Source organism: Micrasema longulum, unplaced genomic scaffold (genome assembly GCF_059751315.1).
Source record: "Micrasema longulum isolate JH-2025_06_02 unplaced genomic scaffold, ASM5975131v1 h1tg000893l, whole genome shotgun sequence".
NCBI classification, from domain to species: domain Eukaryota; kingdom Metazoa; phylum Arthropoda; class Insecta; order Trichoptera; family Brachycentridae; genus Micrasema; species Micrasema longulum.
In genome coordinates, this window is record NW_028278084.1 from 91,885 (window position 1) to 118,993 (window position 27,109).

Here is a 27,109-nt window from a genome sequence, read left to right on the forward strand (position 1 = left end):
CATGCCGGGAATCAAACCTGAGACCTCTTGCATGGCAGGCTAACGCGCTGATCATTACACCACGAGGCCGATAAATTAAAAATTATTTATTACAAAAGGTTAATGATTAAATTGATTTTAAAGACAATACATAAACTTCTATGTTTTCAATTAAGTCTTACGACCAGTAAGTCCAGTTAGAGTCCAGTTAATAAAAATACATATATGCCGACCGGTTTTGGAACACGACTTTTACTTTTTAATGACGTCAAAATAAACTAAATATAAATTTTACGAAAACCTTTATTTTATCTTTACAAAACTTAATATTTATTTCCAAAAACATTGTAGATTGCGTATGCTTTTTCAATGATGTGCATTAAGGTTTCGTGTGAAAGTGGGTAAATACCACCGGCATCAAGCTTTAAAGCCCGTTTAGTGGCATTACCAAACATGATAAGAGACCGCTTGGAATTATTTGGCAAATGCATCCAACCGCTGACTATTATATCATCTGCTGCAGTCTTCAAACTTTCTCCAAAGTGGCAATAAAATACCACATCACCAAAAGCATTAAGAACAACGATGATGTTAAAAGCCAAACTAGAGGATTTGGCTTGTATAAGAATAGTACTCAAACAGCAAAGGACGGCCAAAAATTGTCCACCTAAAGACAAAGTATAAATATCTTGTACAAGTTTCACGAATTCCATCAAATCAACATGTTTGTGGATAGCATAAAACAGTTTTAAATCGGTTTCTTGCTCAGTTTTGGATAGTCCTCTTGATTGTGCGATTGATCTTTGTAATTTTCGAACTTTAAGGTAATGTTCAACAGAATTGATATTGTCGATTTTTAAGTTGGAGCATTCCTTAATCCATTGCATTTCTGCTCTGGCAAATATCACAAGAGTCATAAATATTGTGCTGTTTATGGAAACGCAGGTGCATCCAAAAATTCCAGATATCAAGACAGCCAGGTAAGAAATTTCGTAGTTTGGTGAAACGTCTCTTGGTGTGAAACCTAAAAAAGATGATTTTTTATGTCTCAATAATTGGTTTATATTTTTTTGTTTAATAAATCAAAATGACAAAAGATTCTTTATACTAAAAGTAAGTAGATATTTAAACAGCCTACAAACATATGTTATTACGCTTTCCAAAAATAACTTAGATCCAAACTGTAACGAGTAATACAAGAATCTTTTTCTATAACACTGACCAAGCTAGACCTCAAGTATGTATACCTTAGATACCTGGGTGATGACAAAGAACATTGAAGGATCAGGACAGTAGGATTTTCAAAACAGGTCATAACGGTTGACATCGTCGATACAACAGGGAGTCAAACGCTATCCATGGGGACCCGATGTGATCAGATCCATCAGGTGACATAATCAGAATAGACGATGACCACCCCATGAAAAGTTTTACACTTATCCGTCAGATAGGGGTAAAGGACTAAGCAATGCGATGAATGAGCTTTGTCAGCGCCGATACATGCACACTCCAGAAAACGATTTTAAGGATAATGGCAGTAAACAGACGAGAATGGAATGGAGCGTTCAGGCTTATGATGGGATATTTAAACAAGAACGTATGGAAACATTACGGTTGCAACTTATTATGTGTTTATTATGACACAGAAGGTATTGACATGTTGTTTCATGACTTTTTTTTTGTATTATTGAAGGAATAATAACTTTTGATGGTCTTGATGAATAGCGCATTAGACCAGCTATTACAACGAATACAATTTAAGCTACGTATTTATTTTGCATAAAATCAATCAAATACATTTTGATATGGCAATTGATTTCATAATATAAATTACATAAAAACCCACTTGATTACAAAGCATTCTCATTATTACGATCAAGATTAAAACATTTATCTTATATTAGTTATATAAATTATAATAAAAAAATTGAGAGCGAAATTCTTACAGATCCTAAACGTTTTTGGTCATATGTAAAATCTAAAAATACCTCTTATGTTATTCCTAATAAAATTATCTACCTAAACCAAACTGCAAATAATGGAATAGACATATGCAATTTATTTTCCGACTACTTTAAATCCGTTTTTACTCCAAAAACAATACCTATTCTGTTCAATCAAAATAACTCTAATTATGGATCAGCTGATATCCAATATGCGGATATAACCCAAGCAATCGTAAAAAATTCATTAAGGAACTTGACATAAATAAAGGTAGTGGACCAGACGGGATCCCTCCTATTTTTATTAAAGCGTGCTACCAAAATTTATCTCTCCCACTTTTTATATTATTTAAAAAGTCTCTCCAGGAATGTGTTTTTCCATCTCAATGGAAGAAAGCAAACATCACATCCATATTTAAATCTGGATCAAAAAATGACGCAAACAACTATAGGCCAATTTCAATACTATCGACATTCGCTAAATTATTTGAAAAAATTATTTATGAAAAATTATTCCATGCAGTAAAATCCTATATCTGTCCTCAACAACATGGCTTTTTCTCCGAACGCTCGACCGTTACAAACCTTACTTTATTTACAAATGATATTTTAAACACAATGGAAAGTGGTTTCCAAACTGATGCTATATATACTGACTACAGCAAAGCCTTTGACAAAGTTGACCATTCAGTCTTAACACGCAAACTTTTGGCTATAGGTATACATGGTGATCTTCTGCGCTGGCTGATATCATATATTAGTAATCGATGTCAATCGGTAGTAATTGGTGGGTATAAATCTGACTGGGCAGAAATCTCCTCTGGTGTTCCCCAGGGAAGTCTACTCGGTCCCCTATTATTTCTTATATATATAAATGACATTGATGTTTGCTTTCGTTATTCAAAATTTCTTCTTTATGCCGATGATATGAAAATATACGCTAAAGTTAAATCTCAAGAAGATTGCCTAATGATTCAAGACGATCTTAATCGTCTAACTGACTATTGTATTGAAAATAAACTGTTTTTGAATATAAATAAATGTGTCTGTATTACATTCACAAGGAAAAGAAAAATTCTTAATTTTGATTACAAACTAAACAATAATGTACTAATGAGAAAGCACGAAATTAAAGATCTTGGGATTGTTTTAGACTCAAAACTACTTTTTGAATCGCATATCAATAAAATTACCTCCAAAGCATTGAGCATGTTAGGTTTCATAATTCGAATGAGTAAACACTTTGATAATCCAAAGGCCCTTATTTCATTATATTATACATTTGTCAGAAGCCATTTGGAATACGCCTCTCAGATATGGAATCCCCAGTATGCCATATATATAAGTAGAATAGAAAATATTCAAAACAAATTTATAAAGTACCTTAAATACAAAACCGGTATTTCTTATGTATCTACTCTCACTGCCTCCACCTTCCATGGAATCATTTCTCTACAATACCGCAGAGTGTGTGCGGACCAACTACTGCTTTACAAAATTGTGACAGGAATGGTTGACTGTACAGAGCTGCTTGTTTTAATAACAATACATGTGCCAGCCAGGATTTGTAGACGGTACCACCTGTTTCATGTACCAACAAGTAAGACATCGTATGTTAAAAATGCTTTTTTTCGTAGGACTTTTTCAATGTACAATACAAAATTTAAAAATATAGATTATACAAACATCACTCTGTCAGATTTAAAATTTAAACTAAAAATGTATTATGTAACTTAGTAGACATTATAATAATAAATATGTACATCTCCCCCCCCCCCCTCCTTATCCTCTCTTCAAGCATTTTTGTCCTTTTTTGTCCTTATCCCGCCCAATTTACAGTAACTTAATGTTCTTAAAATTAATATTTAAAAAATCATTGATTATTGAGTACTTGAAAATAACATTTTTATATGTATAAATTGTTTGTATTTATTTGATATGTAATATATATATTCTTTACTAACTTTGTATACTATGTGGAAATCTGTTATTGGTTCTAAGTTTATACACTATATCTGTTTGTTTACTAAAAATATGTATGTAGAACTGTTGATTTCCCTAATAAAATAAAAATAAATAAAATAACACAACTATTCCTCTATCACGTATTAAAAAAACTATTTTTTAAAAACAAATTCACTTTTTTAACTACAGCAAATCACAACGAGATGAATGTGTTTTTTCTGTTTTTCGTTTGACGTTTCTCGGCTTCAATTCCTTGCTTTTAAACGTTTAGCAACAGTTGTGTTATCAACTTTTAATGTAGTAAAATTCCCCGTAAATACTTAGTTCAGCATGTTTACCGCTATGTAATAACATGTTGTTTACACTTCAGTGGAATAAAACATATCTACTGGTATTTTAAGTTTAATAATGGAGCTTTAGATTCGAATTGTCAGTAGGGTCGCAGTGAGTCACATCTTGCTAGAGGATGTGATTCTATAAAATGGTGCGGACACCCAGTTGCGTTCCACCGGCAACACTATTGACTAGTTCAACTCGTTGACGTCCACGCCGCAAACCCCGTGCAGTGGGATCACACTCATAATGGCGAGTTTCTGGAGCCTCAAAACCAAAACCAACCAGCTAAGGAAAGGTAACCCGACAGAAAAACCCACCAGAGAAGGCAAGGGAAACCACTCTGGTCATCTTTTCTCAGGAATCACTACGGCGAGTACATCAATAAGATGTCGTTCTGGCTGCGAAATATAAAAATAGCGCACGACAGATACGTATAATTTCGCTGTAAGGATCGCCAACGTCGGGGGGACTCGGCAAGGCACTAAAAGAAGAATTGAGCTTTATGATGAAATTGACCATAGTATTGTCCGATGTACGAGTAAAAAGGCTAAGACAACACGATCTGTCGGGAAACAGCAAGAACCTGTTAAAATTCTTATTATTATAATCAGTGTTTTACAACCATGCTACAGAGTCTAAAAAGAATTAACAAAAATGAGGTATTGAATTACATAAAATAATAATGAATACGCATTTATAAAACGGGAAATGGATAAATATTTATTATGATACAAGAAATCAGTTACAATTTGAAAAAATGCATTCGGCTTACCTGGTAAACTAAAAATGACCTCTGGCATTAACTGACTCATTCGTGCAATAGGGTCGAGAAACAAAAATAATGCTGCCAAATAAATAAAACCTGTGTACAGAACAGATATATGTTTTGCTTGCTTCATGTTAATTTCCATTATTTTACATTCCCTTGATCCTGGGACCATGCTTTTCAAATGTGCTTTGGCTAAATTCCTTATATTAGCAAGCTTACTTCTGTAAAGAAAAAAGATGTTCAATTAAATACTAAAAGAATAATTAAAATCATAAGAAAAATCAACAAGATTTTGATTTTGTTAACATTTTTGTTAATAAGAATTGGATTTGACTTTCTAAAAAGTTTTAAAGATAAACATATAACATCAAAGATAAATAACATTTTATAGACAGGAATGTGGAAGTCCAACCATTTACAGAACTCGTGTCCTGTCATTGGCTAGTTTAAGTGGCTATTTGAGACACTGTTTAACATTAACGATTCTGTCTATGTTAGAATATCGATATTTCTTCAGTTCTTTCACCTGTTTATTTTTTTTAAAGGGAGGGCAGGTTAATTCTGGAATTCAAGAGGTAAAAAATTCGTGCATTTATAGAATATGCAACTTATATAATAATATTTTTGAAGCCAATGAGAGTGATTTCTTCAACTTGAATAATAATAAATTCAATGGGGAATTCAGCGACAGCATGCAGGCATTGTAACCGCGGATGAGTAGTAATAGGTAAATACAATATTATTTTTTTTATTTTATTTTAAATTTACAATGGTAAATATGTACAAACATTTTATTGTTGGTTTTCCAAATTCTATTCTTGTGTAATATAAATTTACTAATGACACATCACGTATATTGATAATTATAAATTTGAGATCATTGTTCGTCTAGTTTTAAATACTTTATTATTGTATATGACTGTAGATTTTCATAAATAAATATTTAAAAATTAAAAAAAAAAAACAGTATGTTCTGATGCTGGTGGAAATACCCATCCGAAACATTAAAATTTAGGTATGCTCTTTGAAATGGCTGAGTTCTAGATACATCCCTTATTAGCGTGAAAAAACGAGTGACCCATCCCTTCTAATTTGCAGAATAGTGATCTCTAAGATGCCTAAGAAAAATATTATAATAGAACCAAGGAAAGCTTCCATACTTTTTTATGTAGAGGGATACCCCAAAAATTTATTCTGAACCCTCTTTAATATAAAGGAATAATTTTGGTTTGTTATGCCGCATGTTGAGCGTCATTTTTACAAACGTATCAAACAGCATATCAATGTCTATCTTTTTTTTTGTTAATTATGTTACTCTTATTAATAAATTTATTTCTTATTAATTTGCACATTACAGCACAACTGCCTATTAGAATGTACAAATGAGTATTAAATAAGAAACATGTTAAAAAGTTCAAAAAAGTCAATTAAATTCAGCGGTACAGATTTATAAATATGAGGTAAAAACAATAAAAAATGAAGACATGTAAATTACCAAAAACCATCAAGGTATATATATAGTTAGAAAGAAATAGCCTAAAGCTGGTAATCCTAGGATGGAAATGGTTCACCTCTTTTGGTAGGCAGTTCAACAGAATATTTATCCTCTCCACAGAAATGAAGGATTTTATGCATGAAGATGCATGTGGAGTCACGTTGGTTGCTTATTCAGCACGTCGGGAGTCACCAAGGTAGAAATTGATGCTTGTTGATGCATGGGAGCTCCTACAGAGTTATGGGTTGACAGAAGAGTACGATGTTGAGGATTAAAATGTACTTTTTACATGATGAATAAATAGTGTACCGGAGATAGTAACTGCGCAGACGTTTTGCTTCCAATCACTGGGTACCTATTTAACTGGACTACATATTGGAATTGTCTAAGGCTGTCAAAATTTGACTGAATTGTATGAACTAAGTAATTGAACTAAATGTTGTAGCAGATTGCCTGTGTAACTAAAGGTGTAAAGGTGGAACATAATTTCGTGAACTACTTCCTTGGCTGTGAGCATTTTTTTGAATATGGCTGACATCCGCGCATATCAGCAATAATTTTTCATCATTGATTAAGGAGTTTTGGTAATGAATTTTTTGCACACTTTAAATGTGTGACTTTAGTTCTGCATTGTCCTTCATATGACAGTAGGTCAACTGACAGTAGGCATTCTTTTCCGGGTGAATTTGAAGTCCCCACGGACATAATCAAGCGTAAGCTGGTCCTGAATTTAGCAAAAACAAACAGTCTGTGTACCCTAATTCTTAAGTAATTGCTCAGTGCGTTATTCATCCTAAACATCGCGTGCGATTTTTGTGAATTTACTATTTATGGCATTCTTATTTTAAACTGTCATTTTTTCTCGCTTGCCATTCATCTTTGGGTGGCAGGGGAATTTGTACTGTGCCGCAGTTTTATATTATTGTATGGTTATACCCACCTACAAGTTAGAAGCCAGGATCCTTTTATAACAACTGTTAAACCACTGAAAAACGTGCATATTCCTCTTGTTATCTCACCATTGCTGCTAGTTTTATTCACGTAGATAAAGTAAAAAGGACCCACCAAAAAGGTGAACATCGTTATTCCGAGGCATAAAAGTGAGAAGATTTTTTTACCTTAAAAGAAAAAATTAAATTTTATCGTCTTTTCATCATCAGTTTTGTATTTATTATTTTGCACATGACCTGCCCACTATCATTTTTGTCTTTCCACTCTTTCTGCAATATCAGTCACCATTATTCGGCGTCCTTTCTCCTCATTCCTTATTCGGTCTGTTAAGGAGACGCCCAACATTCGTCTTTCCATAGACCGCTAAGTGCATTAATTTTTTTGAACAATTTTAGCAGTAAGTGACATGGTTTCGAGACCGTTTGTTGATAGGTGGACCTCCAAAATACGAAACTGAAGACCCTACGAAAGTAAAAGGAAAGTAGGGAGACCACAGAGAAGATAGACGGACGACGTCGTCGAATTCGTGAGCCATGGAAGGAAACAGAGTGCCCAGGAGAGAAAAACATGGAAAAATTAGGAAGAGGCTTATATTCAGCAGTAGAGAGAAACGGGCTGATAAGAAGAAAAAGAAGAATTTATTATTTAAAGAAACTCACTAAGGATTATTCAATGTTATGTCAGGCGTGATATCAGAAAGTTTTCAAAATGTGCCTCACTTCAGTCTTTAAACTCTGTATGGTTGTTAAGAGATAATGCGGTCTGATTTTTCATTATACTAACTTATTCCTGTATTTTTTTCCTGGATTATGGCAATTGCACTCGCCTATCTCTAGGCTCCATACATATGGCAATCAGTATGAGGACATGGCTGATATATTTGGTTCGGACTTGATAGTTATAAAACGAGTGTGATTTCTTTTTTTCTCTCGCAATATTATTCTTAAACTTTTCTTTATATTTAAATATGTTTTTCCTTTTTTTTTTTTTATATTTATGTATTTATTTCGTTAATATTTTTGGTTGCTTATGTGTTTTTACCTTTTTGTTACTATTGTTATAGTTATGCGATTTTATAGTTTTTTGTTATGTATTTACATATGTATTTTTTTTTCATATTTATGTTCAATATATGTTAAAGGCAATTTATGCCGTTTATGTAAAAAAAAAAAAAAAAAGAGGAGCAATTTTTAAAAAATATTTAGTTATTTACCATAGGTGCATTTCAAATGCTCTGCTTTTATTAATAATTGTTTCTTACGGGAGCTAGAACCATCCAAAAACCTATAGAACGCCCAGTTCTATTTGCCGTCTTTGAACGTAAGGTATACAATTTCGAAAACAGAAAAGTTACCGATTCAGAAAATTTCGTTCAGATACAATTTTTAAATAAAAAAAAGTTTTGGGAAGCGAAAAATAAGACATGCAATATTAATACAGAAAAAAGAAACAAATCCAAAATAAAATATTTTATTTGCATACAATAAAAAAATAAATTTCAGCATTTGCAATAAGAAATACATTTTGTCATATTTAAAAAAAAACGTATATTCAATATTGTTTTGATGCTTTGTACAAAGTAAAAAAAGAAATATGTAGGTTTTTTTTATCTGTTCTCTAGTAAGAAAACATTTAAAAAATATATTGAAAAGTGTCCTTGGTTCGGACAAATATTTTGAAATTATTTTAAAAAATGCCCATCTTGTTTGTCATGATTGCAATAATAGTTTTAAATTTATTTTATTCTTATTTATAATAATATCCAGTATTTCAAATATATAGAACGACACTATTTATTATGTTATTTTTTTATGTATCTTTATTAATATAATTATTCTGTACGCGTCTATATCACCGAACTCCTCCTAAAAGGCTGGAAGGATTATATTGATTTTTTTTTGTGTGTGTTTAAGTGGGTCTCTGGATGGTTGACGTGTACAATTGAACCTGGTAGGTGTCTGGTAAAATTGCATTTTTATTTTTATTTCGCTTTGGGCAACAGCAAATCACATAATGACGAAACTAAAAGGTTAAAATGTCAAACTCAATGTCAAATATTACTTAGTTGATTGAAAATTCGAATATCGAAAAAACGTTTGCTGAACCAGCTTATAGCAGGCAAGCCAACGTTTGGGCAGGAAAACCTCTGTAAGGTCCGTTAGTATTTTATAAAAAAAGTACAAAAGAAAACACGAAATGAAATACCGAGAAAAAAACATTGAGTGACAGGCTTTCTGTTTTTAATATTTAAAAAAAATGTTAATCTTGGATTCATTTCTTATTTTAATGTTTATATATTTTGATATATATTTTAATAAATTAATGCTGAAATTTAATACTATAATTGTTTTTTTGTGTATCTTTATTATCGTTTTTATTTAATTAATATGATTGTAGTTACAACAATTGAAATCCACTGATTGTGACGTAATGTCCCGCCAAATAGTTAAATAAGCCTATCAGCGCAGCTAAGCTGTTCATTGAAGGTCGGTATTTACCTGAATGGCTAGGCTAGATTCGTTGAATGAATCAAGATAACTCGACGTTTAACGTTTCAATTAACTGGTTGTTCTCTAGCCCTTTGGAAACGGCCAAATCGAAAGCCGCCGGTGAATAAGGAAAAGTTAAGTTAAGTTTTAAAAAAATAAAAAATTTAAGCGTTGAAAATTAATAGTTTTTAAACGTAATCCAACATATCCTAACTTTACCTAACTTCAAATATTTTATTTTTTTTAACGGTTATATTTATTTTATTAAAATTAAAATTACTAAGTGACGTTTAACCCTTTCGTTAAACTTTTATTCAACAAACGGTTTAGCCATTTAGTTGAATCCCGATATTTGATGAACGGCCTAGTCACTCAATTCAGTGGCTGATTTAATTACTTGGTGACGACAGACATATTATATAGTAATTGAAATCTAGGTATGTAGGTATAACTTAGATTTTTTTGAATTCGTCTTATCAAAAAACAATATTTTTAGTATGTCCAAATGTTTGTTGGCAAAAATAAATAACATTGTGTGGCACATAATTGACTGAATATAAAAAGTTAACATATCACAATGCGAAAGTATCGAAATAAAGGTTCAAAATAAATCTACCCACTGTACAGACTAGACACATTCATATGTAGTGTAATTTACTTGAGTACTTATGCAGTTTTATTCTCTGAATGCTAATACGGCGAAATTCCAAATAGTAATATTAAAAAGTTTATAATATTTTCTTACCATTTCCATTTTCTTTTATAGGACTTAAACCAAAAAATATTCCCAATGGATTTGATACCATCTTAATTTGGGAGTCAAAAGAACAATCCTCAAAAAACATTCTCAGACGATTTCTAGAAATGAAAAATCATTGCAACCGTTAAAAAATATTCGATATTTGCTCACGTTTCGCTAGCCCAAAGCAACAGTGAGATATCTCTGAAGAACTTTTTTTCAGATAATTGGACTTTGAGGTCGGCGAAGGGTCTGACGGAATTTAATTATTTAAAGTAGATTATAAATATTATATTTTCACATAAGTTAAGGCTGCGTAAAACGCACGCAAAATGAGGAAATCATACGATTTTGCCATTTCAAAACGAATGTTCTTTTTTAATCGCGCAATAACAAAAAAATAAAAAAAACCTACATTAGATAAGAACAATAATTTTCAAAGGTATTTCTGTTAAAAAAATTACTTCAATAGTTATATCGGTACCGATAAAAACGATAATAAGATACTGTTATGAATTGAATATTACAACCAGAATGATCTTATTTTTAAAAAAAAGTAAAACAATTCTACAAAAAGAAAATTACAAAAATACGTAAATTATTATTTTTTTAAAAAGTATTACCGAAGGCATAATTTTAAGTAGAAACAAAGGAAAATATCACAAAAATGTATGTGATTTACAATGCTTGTATTTCTTTTCAAAAACATAAAAATACCATTTGGCTTCCGCTACTTTTATGTTCAATTTATTATCTTTAAATTGTAATAACAAATTTAAGTTCGATATGTTATATATATATATTCTTAGTCTTAGTTGAGATCCCAGATACCGATGTTTAGTCTCAATTTGAAATGGCGTAATCTGCCGGTCTTAAGTAATTATATTTTAGTTACTTAAAACTTTCAAGTATATTTTTTAACAGAAATATCTTTAAAAAATATTGTTTTTATCTAATTTATATTTTCTTATTATGGCGCAATTGAAAAGAAACCATTGATTAAAAATGGCGAAATCGTATGATTTCCTCATTTTGCGTGCGTTTTACTAGACTACAGCCTTAACTATCTAACTTCAATATTTTATTTTTTAAAAACATTCATTTTTACTAGTAATTAACAAATCCGCATGTGAATCTCAAAATCTAAAATTTGGGGTTTATCTCACTTGTTGCTTTGGGCTAGCGATTAGCTAATTTACAAATTGGTCAAGTCTGCTAAATTACAATTAGCAAACATTTGCAACATTAAAATTTGCCTGCTTAATTAGAATTTTCCCACATCTAAACAATTAAAATTTGCCCATTAATTCTAAATGACAATTTACTAACATTTGACATTTCTTCATGAAAAAAATAGTTTTTTCTTCTAATTGCCAACACATTATATTTTATTTCAATTTACCCACATTTTCTGAATTACAACCAACCCACATCAGCATAATTAGAATCAGCCCATATCTGCTTAATTGATAAGATTTTATATCTTTTCTTGTATAAATTTAATTTAATTTTCTGTTTATTCAGAAAAACAACAGCAATACAAAAAAATATACACAATGTTATGTTATATATACAATTTATGTTTTTTTTTATAAAAAACATAAAATAAAGCCAAATCAGTTTTCAACATAAACACAATTTTAAAAATCCAGTTCAGTTAGATATGAATACATGTAGAAGTGCATGTGTGCGAGTTTTTGTGTGTAAGGATGCGTGGGTAAGTAAGTGGAGTCTGGATTTGGTAGGTATGTGAATATGTGTGTAAGTGTACATTAGGGTGGGCCGATAATTTTTTTTTCCGAATTTTGAAATAAAGGGGTCTAAATAGTTGCCTTTTGGATTACTTGCAATGCAAAAAATTTAAAAAAATATATTTGATACTACTTTTGGCCCTCAATCAGAGCTTGAAGTTTTTGAAAAAGTCAATTTTTTGCACTAAACCGGCTGTCGTATTTAAGCAAGAAAATCAGTCCAATTATATTTTTTTATGTGCATTAAATCTTATTCAATAAGCATTTAAGAGCATAAGTCGCACTTTCTTTTTTAATAAATGGGTAGCATTGTTTTAATGAGGCATTGTTTTCGTCAATATTTACAGGGCGCTTGACGGAATCAGTTGCGCGGAGTGTAAACTTTTTGCATTTCGGTAGTTATAAAACGTGTTCAAATTTGTAATGCGATTAAATTATATTTTTACCAACAAAAAATAATTTTATCAATATAGATAATTAACAAAATGTTCAGACAGTGATAAACTTCAAACCTCGTTTGAGGGCTAAAAGAAGAATGGAATATTTTTTAAAATATTTTTTACGTTCAATGTGATCCAAAATGCAACTTTTTAGACCCCTTTCACTTTCATGTCTAATAAAATAAAAAAATTCACACATCATCAGCCCACTCTTGTGTACATGGGTGTGAGGGTGGGTTAAATACACTATAAAAGGCTGCCCCGTTGTGTACTGACTAAGACGTTTGACTCTGGAAGGTTCCGGGATCGATTTCTGGTGAGAACACAAACATCGTATGGATTTTTTTTCAAGTCTGGGTATTTTGTGCTGTAATTCACCACTATGATTTGGCCTCATGTCCTATTGTGGTGCAGAAAGGACTGAACAATAAAAATTTCTTACCCGTCCAAAAATTTAAATGATAGTTTTTTTAATATCATATTTTTGAGTTTAGGTGATCAACAACAAAGAACAATTGAAATAAACAAAAATTGCATTACCTTTTATAAGCCAATTTTTCAATATAATACTCCTACGTAGGTTGTCATGGATGAAAGATGCAAAGGAAACTTTTTTATTTTTTTCATTATTAGTTTTACTATAATATTAACTAGGCAAAATTAATTTTTAGTTTATTTAATAACTTTGAAGCTAAATTGTATAAGGTCAAATTTTTAAGCATTTAAATAAAAATAAATTGTTTTTTTAAAGTTTCCTTCCTATTACTTAATTTTTGTATCCATAATATTGCAAAAAATATAAAAATTTTGCTCGACATTATAATACCAACTAGTTGCGGTAATATTTTTTTTCTTTATCAGTGTTTAAAAAATTAAAAGTCAGCATTATATGTATCACTTAGGTACTTTTTCATCACGAATAAAACAGAAATAAAAATAGCTTTATTTTTAACAACTTATTTTGAAAACAGTAAGTTAATTGGCTAAAAGCAAAGTTGTTTTAATTATATTTTAAACTTGGTACAAAAACAAGAGTTTAGTAAAACATTTACAGGACATGTGTTGAATTTAAACCACAAGTGAGTTAAATAAGAGTAATTGATGTTGCAACAGAGATCGATAGCATTTTTGAAGAATGTGTTGTGAAGGCTATGCATCAACAGGACTTGAGACCTGTAATTGCCTGGTTTTAATTAACAACAATTAATAAGCTATATAATATTTACTATTCAGCCTGTGCTTAAATATTTCAGTCTCTAGATTTTTGTTGAAGTAAGTGAAGATTTAAGTGAAGAGCTGAAACTCTTTTTGATGCGGGAGATTCCATCGAATTTTTTCATCTACTAGGCAATGCCAGAAAAAAACACTTTGAAATATTTCTCTTCTCTTCTTCTTTTCCACATCCGATCCTCAGTGAAACATGTGGACATCACCAGTTGTCTCCAGGAGACCCTATTGCCAGCCAGCATTTTTTCCTCTTTCCACGTCAATCCAGCGCCCCTTAATTCCGCCGAATAAAGTCTAAAGATTTTCATTGACGGCCTTCCAGGACGGCGTGAGCCCGCAGGTTTAAAAAAGAGGTAACTTGGGTTCAGATTCTCTCGAGGCATGCGCAGCACGTGTCCAAGCCAGGTCCACCGACGCTCGTTATAGGAGGCTGCTGCGTCCATTCTCGGACTTCAATGTTAGTTATAAAATCGAACCACCTTATACCTAATATTCTTCTCGAGCACTTACTCTAAAAACTCAAAAGTTTGGTGTTTTGAGCTTTGGTATGGTGCCAAGATTCGCACCCATATAGGAAAACTGATATTATACAAGAGTTGAATAATCGGCATTTCGTTTTGACCGAGTATATACCAAAGTTGCAGACAACACGCATCGTGTTAAAAGTTGCTCCAGCAATTCCTAGGCGGATTGCGAGCTCTTTGTGCATGCTTCCATCCTCAGTTATGTGAAATCCCAAGTATTGAAAGCTGTCAACTTTCTTTATCCTCTGTCCATTAATTATAAAGAGGTTGATCAAGCTCAGGACAGGATTTGCTGCACATAACCTGAGTCTTTTTTGTATTCATATTAAGACCCAGACGAATTGAGTTTTCCTGCAGTGCGTCAATAATTTGAAATATTTACACTTCCTTTACAATAATGATACGAGAATTTGATTTTTAGAGAAGCGTAAATGAAAGTGTTGGCATTTACTAAGCTTATGGCTTGTTATTGGCTTTAAGTTGCCACCTTACATTCTGTGTAACAATCATAATTTTGCCTTTGTTGAAACATCTATTTTTCTTCAATTCTGCCATCTATTATTTTTTATGATTTTCTCTAAAACTGATCTCATCTCTGTTTCAATAACTTTTAAGGGGGTGAAATCAAATTCTTGTCTACAGAATTTTGGACAAACTCAAAACATTGTAGCTATTGTTTGTATTGCATGACGTTGTAGAATACATTCAAGGAATTTCATAAAACGTTTATTTTATTACTCTGCCCAAAAAATAAAGGACATTATTCATAAAAAACCCTTTCAATTTGTTATATTCAATAATTATTGTCATAATTTTTATTTCTTTTGCTAGGCATTTTTATCATAAGTAATAGTTTATTGAGTTTTTCTACTGACATTTCTTGATGGAACTGCATTTTAATTATAAAAATAAAAATACTTTATTGTATACCATATACCATTATTGTACCTATTAAAATACAAACAATGAAACTAATAGATAAGAATTAACTGCCGAAAATTTCGTTTTCAGAGAATCACTTAATTACCTCGGGTCCGGGGGACATAGATGTCGATGGAACTACCAACTAGCGGCCCCTGTTATAGTTTTAATTAAATTTAAATACATATAATTCAAAAACATTTTCATTATAAAACTTCATAAAATTGTATTATTTACACCAGTTTTTATTATAAACATTCAAACAAAAATTAAATTAATATAAATGTTCTTACCTAATACTTAAACGATTTTGATTTAAACTCTTTTATTTCCATAATTATATAAAATCATGATTAACAACCCTTGTTTGCACTTGTATATAACATAGAAATTTGTTTTAGTCTCCCGCTAGTCCGACGATGTCGGTCACGACAAAACCCGGTCACTGGTAAAAATTTATAAATAAAAGTGGAATAAAACTACATACGTACTTTTATTATTGTAAGTTATAGTGTCCTATGAAATAGGTAGTCCACAACATATACACACACAAAAAAAACTGTTTTTGAAAAATATGTTTTACATTCATCAATGCAAATGTGTCTCTTATATTCTTTCATCCATTTTTACTAAAACATATAATTATTGTAAAAAGAGCCTTTAAGAGAGATAACTTGTACATTCGAACAAAACTTTTCCAATTATTATTTAAATAATTGACTTCGAAAGCTATCGATTCAATTTTTTCCGTCTGTTGATTTTTCGAAAGGAAAAGAGTTGAAACTTTTTATCACTTTCATATTTATTTCCTAAAAATATTTTTCATCGCAGCTGTAATATCAAGAAATTTTCTCTGGAGGCAGAATCTGGTAATGGTATTTAACATTTTGGCGTACTAAATATATTGTTGATATATTTAGTATGCAAAAAAACCCACGTCATTGAAATTATTTTCAAGTGATCGTGTCACCTATCATTTGTCCAACAGATTAAGGAAATTTTCCCTGAAAATTTTCCTGAAAACGATTTTAATGCTATGTAACGTAATTCTTTACACTCATTGTGAACTGAAACGGTGTTTTCATGACAAATTTTATAGCCATGCTGCAGAAGTGACACGCGCACGGATATCCTTTGCTTTTGGTATGGACGGTATGCGAACATTTTGAGTTTGTTTTATTTTTATTATTGTATTTTATTTAATATTTTTCAAAAATATTTAAAAGTCATCTTTACCACGGGAACCTGTTCGATAAAAGACTCCAAAGCGTTTAAAAAACTTTTATGCATATGTAATATTTTTACATTTCACTTTAATATTATTTTTATTTCTTGTATTCTGATGTTTTTCAGACAGATTTTTATTTCTGTTTTGAAATATTGTTTGTTAACAGTTATTTTATATTATAGGGAATCATCGGTAACATTTTGATGGAAAAATAAACCGCTCAACTACGGCCGAATGGTGTATTAAAGAGAGGGGTTTTGAGAAATCATGTTGCAGTATTATAGTATGTTGCGGACAAGTGTATAATACCATTTGCGTGTATTATCAAAGTACAAAACCAAGCATCTTACTGGAATTATCTACAAAATGGAATTGAAAATATGGAAATTAAATGTAATATTTGCTTAAAACATAACACCAAAGACTAATTTGGTAACTGCGTGGTTAAAGAGCGTTATTCGTGTTAAAATATAAATGTTTCTTTAGAACTAGTATACAAAATAAGGCACTATTTTGAAAATCTATAAAATAAATTGTTAGAAACATACCTATGCCATAAATTACTTAAATTAGTTTGAAGGCAAGATGAATCCTCAGCACTTTTAATAAATTTGAAAATCATGACATCATCAACAATGAGAAGGTAGTCGGAGTTTTTTTTTTCGTTTTCGTCACAGTTTTCGAGTCGCCAACATCATTTATAAATAGAAGGAAAAAAAAGGGCCTAGGTCGGATCCTTGGGGAATGCCAGAATTTGTCTTTTATTTATAAGATATTATAAACGTATTTCTTGATCGACGGTTATGTAAACAACTTGGTATGAATACTTAAAGTTTCACAGTGAAACTTCATTATTATATAATTTGTCATATAATATGTCATAACCACTTTTTTGTCCGATTTTTTGTCCACTGGTTTCGAGACGTACCCGTTTTTTGTAAGGACACTAACCACACCAACAAACGAATCTCAATAAACACCCTTGCCGTAGTATAAAAGTTTAAAATCTTTCATATTAACTTTTGTGCAACTGCTCTGGTGAAGGTGTGTAGTGGGATTTGCATGTTAAAATAATAAGAGTCCCGATGAAGAAACGGAACATCTTGAAACCGATGGACAAAAGAAAATTGGTGGCAAGTAGTTATATATGAGTATGTACGAACATTTATTAAAAATATAAGAAAAAAAAAATAATAAAATACGAATCAAATAAAAAACACATACCTAAAAGAAAAAAGCAGTTAAGACGCTTGAGTCACGCACTAAAGATACCGGGTTTGATTTTTTCGATTCGGGTAATAATGGTAGAGTTGATTGGCGTAAAATTTTGTAGGCTGGCCTGGTAACTGAAAAAAATACTTAACTATTACCTTCAAAAAATAAGCCCACACATATAAAAAAAATATTTAAAAAAAAAAAACATTTTTAATTGAGCGGCATATACCAGATCCAATGTGAAAATTTTATTCATTGTGGAGTACATCAGCCAAATTGCAAGATATTTTAATATTATAATAAAAAAAACATCGTCAAGCCCATAGAAGTAAGAATAGTCCAGAAACCGCATACGTGCATCAAACAGAAGGCGACTAAACTACTTTTAATTGAGCAGTTTTACGTTTTGACGCATTAGTTTCTTTGTAGACGTCGCTCAGAATGCAACTCCCGATTTGGATTCAAATATCCCGTGTTGTGTCGTTTTAAAGTGTAGAAATGCTGCTGGGATAAAAAGAAACAGGATGGGATTATATTTCATGTGTAATTAGCAAATGCACGTGTAATTAGCAAATGCATTACTTAAAAAAATAATTATTTTTTGTTTATTTTATCTGTCAGATTGTCAAAGAAAATAAAATGGACATTTTGTTAATGTTGGCAGGGTAGTAAATTTTTTTACGCTACTTTGGTCATCCAATGATAGAATTAATAAAACTGGACCTCTTGGATTAAACAACGTCGTGATGGACGTTTGACCGACATTATCTTTAAAATAAAAGTATTATTTATCAAGACATAAAAATATCGGTTTTATGTAAAATAAAATTTATTTTATTTTTTTAGTGTTAAGTTCATTCATCCAATAACTCTTATTAAATGATCCTTTTATTATCTAGTCTGTTGAGTCCACTAATAATAATAAAAAAAATATATCCTACATTTGTGTTTTGGTTATATTTTTTGCGATCTGGCAACATTATGCGGCGACTTCACGCATGCACGCGGCAAAAGTGGGAAAAAAGGGTGTTTTTTGGAAACAGTCCGATGTGATCAAATATGGTTCTACGCTCCTTTTGGACTATTCTTAATTCTATGGTCAAGCTCTTACACATCCAATACCTTCTCAGAATTCGCCAACACCCCTCCTTCACTAGCTCTTCCCAACCCTGTCAGTACCTAGATTTTTCAGTTTTAGTTTTTAATAACACCTGTAGATGGAAGGATCTTTGCCTTCCGAAACTAGTAGTGCTTTGAGATAAACTCAAGTGGTCTAAGAACAAAGTGTTTTATGAATTATATGTTTAGTAAAAATAAATATAAAATATAGTAAAAATAATTCCTTTATCAAACGGTACCTTAAAACAAATGCATATTTTTCAGTCTAACAAAAAAATTCTGCTCCCAAGCCGGTGTGGCTGTGAAATCACATTAGTTGACATAGGACACATACATTTTTGTGACATTTTTATTTATTTCTACGTAAAATTATGTCTTCGGTTTTTTTAAAAAAAAAAAATTTTTTATAATATTTTATTTAAAACCTTTTTTTATAGAATAAATTTCTCTTTTTCTAAAAAAAGAAGATAATTCTGGTTGTAGTACTTAATTTATAACAACATCTTTTTTACGTTTTTATGACCTTCAGACCTACACTTATCGTTTTCGGTAAGGGCAGGTGTAAACGTCATAAAAACGTAAATAAGATGTTGTTATAAATTAAGTACTCCAACCAGAATTATCTTATTTTTTTAAAAAAGGAAAATTTAATTTTATAAAAAAAAATATCAACTAAAATATTTTTTTTGTATTACCGAAGGCATAATTTTATGTTGAAATAAAGAAAAATATCACAAAAATGTATGTGATTTAAAATGCTTGTGTTTCTTTTCAAAAACAAAAAATTAAAATTTGGCTAAGGCCCCTTTAATGTTTAGTTTTTTATCTTCAAATTATAACAACCAATTGTTGTTCAATACTTAGTCTTTATTGAAATCCCAGATACCTAAGTTAAGTCTAAATTTGAAATGGTGTAATCTGCCGGTCTAAAAGTAATTATATTTTATTAACATAATATTTTTAGATATATTTTTTAACAGAAATACCTTTAAAAATTACTAATTGATGTTTTTTTATTTTTTTTAAATTGTGTGATTTAAATAAAAATTCATTTTAAAATGGCAAAATCGTATGATTTTCTAACTTTGCGTGCTTTTTACCAAACTACAGCCTCAATGTTAAGGGATTCAGACCTCAGTCATTTAAGAGTTAATATACGAGTAATTTGATGACTAAGCAGATTGGAGTTTATAATATTCCTTGGTATCAGATTGCAAATTTTTGGAAAACATAGTGAACGATTCGAAATATTGTTTTCGTTAATGGTGATAAGAGCATTCTGTCCGCGATTGTACTCGCAGATAGCTTGTAGTTTTAAAATTACCATTGCGTGTTAGCGAGCAATCAAACTGCTTATATAAATTATACACAATTACTGTAATTCCCGTAATCTTCATCAACTTTGATAGAAGTTTAAGGGAAGTTCAAAATCCACATCAACTTTCACTCTGGCTAATAATAATACCGTATAATTTATTTCTCTTGCTGATACCCAGATATTATTTTAAACAATATTCATTTAAATATTCAATAAAACCATAAACTGCTTCTTAAATGAAAACCCATTTCAATTTATTTAAGAGAAACTGAGAACACTCACCCTAGATACTTCAAAAACATTTAAATCCTTTGAAATGCTTTGCTACAGGAGGGTGGTTGTATGCTCGATACTTTCGACCTCGGGACTGTAAACAAGGCCTGCCCTCTCGCGATACGCGTGTTCGAAGAAAACAGGAAACGTTTGATTTTAGGTTAACTAATTGACATTATGGTTTTGAGTGTCAATCCTGGAATTAATGAAAGGAGTAAGGACTTACGATTTCCTCCCTTTGGCACTGGTCCAGAAAAACACCGTTATCGTTAGCACTGGTCACTTTTAACGTTTCCTTGTATGTTGGTGATTTGAAATCACTGTCACGCTCACAGTACGGTTTTCGTTGTTGTGTTGTCACGCGTTGCTTTCTTGACTCGCCATTAAGGAGGAGTAGGTACATTGGGATTTAAAACAAGGACCACCGGAATCAAAGGAAGGAATGGCTTGACACTAGAATAAAAATAATGAATCCGAAACAAGGGTATTAAAAAAAAATGCATGGTGGTATAGATGATGACAAGTCCAGCGACTGTAAAATATTTTATTGTGAAAACACCCTTTAAAATAAATATTTCACATCAACCATGTCAGGAATCGAACTCGAAACCTCTTGCATGGCAGCTTGCTTATTATGTACAACATTTATATTTATTAAAGTGGAATTTTGTTACTTTTAAGAAGCTTCTATTTTTTCTTTCAGTGTTGGCATCAAAGGATATTCTATGGTGGGCCAATCAGGAACTTCTCAACACTCTTTTTCGTGAAGAGGAAACCACTTAAAACCCTTCAAAAGAAGCTGATCAGCTGACAGTCATCAGAAGGTCTTTGGTTCCACTTGAAGAATGTTCGGAATTTTGCGTCTTACTTTGATTTGTTTCGGCGCAAAGCGGTTAATGTTTTATAAAAATTAACACACAAGCTAGGCAGTGATTTTCAATGTTCAAAAAAATTTGGAAAAGCAAAGCTTCAAAGCTATAATCTTTTGACAATCTAAAATAATAAAGTTTTATCCTAAAACTCATGAAATTTTTACGTAATGCTGTAACATTATCTTTACAATAAAAGTTTTTTGTTCTATCCATAAAAAAAAAAACTTTTTCATTAAAAATGTTTTTTTTTTGTTTTTTTACAATAAACATAAATGATAAAACAGAGTATTAAAAAAATAAAGCATAATAACATGGCAATGAAATACATATTAATCGTAAAAATAGTAAACAAAAAAATCCCACAAAAGCATGGCCTATTCGTGGGTAAGTTACATTGAATAGTATATTCGTGATATGTGTGATTATTTATGTTCTGAAAAAAATAACAAAATTGAGATGAAGTCAATTGTTTATATTTACAAAAAAAAAACGAACCAAGATTCACGTCAAACAAGAAGGGTGCACTCTTGGTTGTTAAATATATTTTAACAAAGGCAAAAATCTCTTTGAGAAGATAATAAAAAAAATATTTGCATTGAAGGGTCTGTTGATCCGATATTGATCTTTTATTGGCTGATTTGGGTGATTTCTTTTTTTTTATTTATCAGTTTATTTCTTGAATGGTATATGTTTTTTTAAAAATCTAAACAAATCTTTTTTTTTTACATCTAGTAAAATTTATAACTGCAACTCACCAAAAAAAGACTTACTCTTGTGCTTGGAGGGTGACTTACATTGTTATAGTTATTTATTTATAAGAATTTGTATAATTTTGAATATATTAGTAAATGAAAAAAAAAACTAATGAGACAGGAAAGGGAAAACAAAAAATAATAATACATTCATACTTATAACAATTGAAAGCAGTTTTTACACATGTTCAAAAAATTTCTTTAAATTTACTTTGAATTTATTTATTGATATAATATTAGTTTTAATAGTTTTTAGTTCATTGAGGAGATTTTTATAATTTTTGACACCTTTAAAGATAAAATTATTTTGACCATGACTTGTGTGTAATTTAGAGAATTTAATATTATTTTGGTATCTATGTGACTAATTTATCTCAAATTCTTTTATTTTTTTCTTCTTTATAAATTTGTATAATGCAATTTATTTTATAAATTGTGTCTATTGTGTGAACTTTAAATAATTTATATAGAAATTCCGAATTGAATGTTAAGGGTTTTTAAAAAGCTACTTAATAATTAATCTTTGTACTATGTTAAGAGGGTTTAATATATTGGCATATGCACCACCCCATCCAACAATACCATTTTCTAAAAAATATTGTACAATTGAGTAATAAGCTATTTTTAACATATTCCTTAATCTAACAAATATGTATATGCATTTTCTAATACGTTTAACTAGTTCACTAATATCGTCTATTGGTTTCGTTTATTTATTTAAAACATCAAGTACAAAGAATAAGAACTTTTAAGCGGATTTATTGCTAAAAGCAATATCTTCCAGCCAACCAAAAACAGACTGGTCAAGAGAAGAGTTTGTCGAAATTGTGTAATAAATGTATATCAAAAGATACATACATAAAATCAAAATAACTTAATAAATTAAAACTGAAAGCTGTTTTTTGATTGGGAGATAAGGCTTGCATATATTAACTTTATACAAAAAATACATCTTATTTTACATTTTCAATAATGAAGATGTGGAATCAGATAATGAATTTTGAAGAAAAGAGAAAGAGTAACCAAGGAAAGAAAACAGTGATAAAAATACACATTTAAAACAAAAGATTTTGGGAATATATAATAATAAAATTTTCTCACTCAGTAACATAGACTTTTTTGTTTGTTTTATTTATTTAGTTAATACAGCATTCGTTGAGTGTGGGGCCTGTTCTTTCAAGCTACACTCTCATCTCTCAAAAAAAGTTATTTTATGTTTGAGGGTTGATTCGTATGCTTAACCCCTGACTTGTTTTGGTTTGACTAGTCTAGCTGATGTGAGTATATTACGTAGCTTAATGCCATGTTAAAAGTAAAGTACTGAGCGACAAGTTGAAACTTGCAACGGTTAAGTCATAACAGGCCGCTGACCACTGCAAAATGCTGCACGGTGCTGTTCCATCAGAACAATGCTCCAGCACACATGGAGTTAGTGTCAATGGCTGCTATTCACAAGGCTGAGTTTGAATTGGTTGAACGCCCTCACTAACCAGCTACATCTAAAGTTCAAGGAACATTTGCGTGGAAAGAATCTTTTCGACGACAATGAGGTCATTATTATATTTGAGTTAGATTATTTACATAGTGCTATTTTTGTGAAAATCACCAAAAAGGCGCTGTACAATAAATAATTTTCCCAGCACATCTTGCAGCTACAGAGTGTTAGTAATCTAGCCCATATTTACATTATGTTTTAATTTGACTATGAAGTTTCGTGTGTGAATGATATTAAAATAAATTTAGAAAATCGATTTTTTTCAAAGTAGGAATTGGATTATAATAATTTTTGCAGCAACTGAGCGCATGCTCTGTTGAAATTCTAAGCCCGATTTACAAAATTTAAGTATTTTATGCTTGATAACATTTATATATTCTTTTATTATATTTTTTTTGCACAACAACAGGCCAGGAGGCCTAATTACGGTTGTAAATTACATCACAGAACACACAGGCTTGAGAAAAATCACATTTAATTTTTTGAGTTCTCCCCGAGAATCAAACCCGGAACCTTCCGTGTGTGAGTCAAGCGTCTTGACCACTACACCACGGAGGCCGCCAATATTGAAGCAATATTACTTATCGTCTTGCAGCTATAAAGTATATGGACGAGTGGAATTCTAAAAAAATAAAATTATATTAATTAACAAACAAAGAATGACTATTGATGAGAGTAGATAATTTATCAAGTGTTCATGCTAAAAAGCAAACAATAAAATAATAATAAAAATAAAAAATATAATTAAATAATTCGATCAAATGAATTTCTTCACGACAATAAAGGTTTCAGCTCTTTTACTTTAGTAAAATCAACAAATGGAGAATTGAAGAAATATGGTTGTTTAAACATAGGCGATTATTAATGATCGATTAATGTTCTACAATGCGTAAAGTAGCCACTTAAACCAGCCATCGACAGGTCATAAACCCCGTAAAGGCCTAGAATTCCATATTCCTTTCTCTCAAATGTTCTCGATCTCTGTTGTTATCCAGTCTTTTGTCTACAAATATTTGGACAAACTCAAAATATTATATAAAAAAAAAAAACAATTTTAGTTTATTTAAAACTTCAAGCACAAAAAACAAGTACTTAAGCGGATTTATTGCTAAAAGCAGTATCTTCCAGCCAACCATAAAACAGAATGGTCAAAATAAGAGTTTGTCAAAAAATATAAATTGAAAGAAACAAATATGAAAATAAAACCTTATTAAATAAAAAACACAGGGGTTTTTAAATAGGAAGAAAACTTTGCACATATTAACTTTTCAAAAAGTATATTGTGATATAGATATTAAATGATCAGGAATATGGAATGAGATAGTGAGTTTAAAAGACATTTTAAAAAACAATAAAATATAGGGGGTTTAAGATTCTGAGGATATATAGTAATGTTTCTGTCGTTTCAAAGGTGGCTATAGAAGGTGCATTTATATATGAAGAGGTAGCTCATTTTAAAGTTTAGCACTTTGATTGGAATAGGAATAGCTGACAAATGATGTGCTATGTCGAGGAATGAAAAGCGTTCTCTCATGAGAAGAGTGAAACAAAAGACCATGATCAGAATGGTTAATAAATTTCTTACCAAATTGGAGTGCAAGGGTTGTGAAGAATATAAATAAAAGTAATAAAGAAGTGAGAGAGATAAACAGTTTATACGCTGATTAAAACAAAACCACTGGAGCTCGGAGCGAAAAAGTACTACATATTTATGTGATGTTCATATTGTTTTTAATGTGAAAAAAAAACGATTTACAATAACAACAAAAAATTTAATTACTTTCTTACAATGGGCTCACGAACTGCGCGTTGATGTGGAAGTGACCTTTTTTGGTTATATTGTCTACATTTCACTCACCCCTCTTTTCTTTCGTGGTAGGGTGAAGTAGAAAACATTACTATATTTATTAAATTTGTCTAAAATCACTTAATTTTATTTGAATGAATATGCATGTATAAATAAAAATTATTTCATTTCATTTCATTTTTTTTTTTTGGCACCACAACAGGCCAGGAGGCCCAATTACAGTGGTGAAACATTACATTACAGAACAACCAGGCTTGAGAAAAATCACATTTTAATTTTTGTGTTCTCACCGGGAATCGAACCCGGAACCTTCCGTGCGTGAGTCAAGCGTCTTGACCACTATACCACGGAGGCTGCCATAGAATAGCCATAGAGTAATTGGTAGCCATAGACAAATCTTCTTATTAAATTTTTTAACCTTGCTTACTATAGTAATCGACAAAAACGGGATTCCTTTCACAAAAATAGTTGAAAATCTCGGTATGACCAACACTTTATCCTGGCAAAAAACAGATACCTGATGTTGGAAAGAAGTTCTACCAATCTTCCATTATTTTTTAATCCAATCATAAACAAACCATCACGCTGTGTTACAGTAGGGGTAGGCAGAGAGCATAAAACGCCATATCACTCTTTGCATGCAGACTTGGCTTCCTCTACATCTTTTCACATACGAAAGCCGATTATTCCTACTCTTGACATGTCCATCATCAAGTATTTTATAGACTTGCTCGTGCCATGTCTTTCTCGGTCTTCCCCGTTTTTAGCATCCATCAACATTCGCATCGCGGATTCTTTTAGCCGTTCCATCGCTGTCCATTTGCTCTACATGTCCAAACCAAAGCATCACCCGTTTCTTGATACTGTCGATAATGCATGTCTCAGCCTTACACAGTTCACGGATCTTGACTTTGTGCACCTATTATAGATCGTTTTACCACATATTTGCCTGAGAGATCGCATTTCGACCGCATTAACCTACTATACCTTTTATTTCATTTATTTATACAAATATAAACATTTTGAGTTGAGAAACAATGTAATGGAAAGTGGAAGCATTCGTATTATTAAACAATATGAAAAATTTAAAATAAATATGATTACATAAATACCTTGTTTTTTAAACTGTCTGAGTATTTGTTAATTATCTTCGTTTTTTTAAGTTAGTCTTCTTTGTTTATTCTCAAATGTAATTTTAAAAAAGTATATTTTTGAGTGTCCTCGGCACGGGAAACCCCAGTGAGGTCACATTATTTTTATTATTAATTATAGTTTGTAAGCAAAAAATGTGAATAAAAAAAAAAAACAATAAAAAAACAAAAACATGTATTTTAATATACATTTGGACAACACGCTCAGTAGTATATAAAGCTATGCAATATTTCCCAGCACTCTCCCGCAATCGTCTCTTTCTTTCGTTTTCTAGAACCTAATTTGTTGGAGGTTGAATACTCTGGTTTTTGGTATTAAATTATTCAAATTACAGGAAAACCTCGTATGA

The 27,109-nt window shown here is 30.9% G+C and overlaps 1 protein-coding gene across 1 annotated transcript in view; it reads right to left on the minus strand.

Annotated features, from left to right (window-relative positions):
- Positions 1 to 302: 302 nt before the first annotated feature.
- LOC148278327 (uncharacterized) overlaps positions 303 to 27,109 on the minus strand; it is a 126,923-nt gene continuing 100,116 nt past the window's right edge. Inside the window, exon 3 of the mRNA XM_088231576.1 lies at positions 303 to 1,003. Coding sequence (XP_088087702.1) covers positions 303 to 1,003 — 701 coding nt within the window. The remainder of the gene's footprint in view (positions 1,004 to 27,109) is intronic.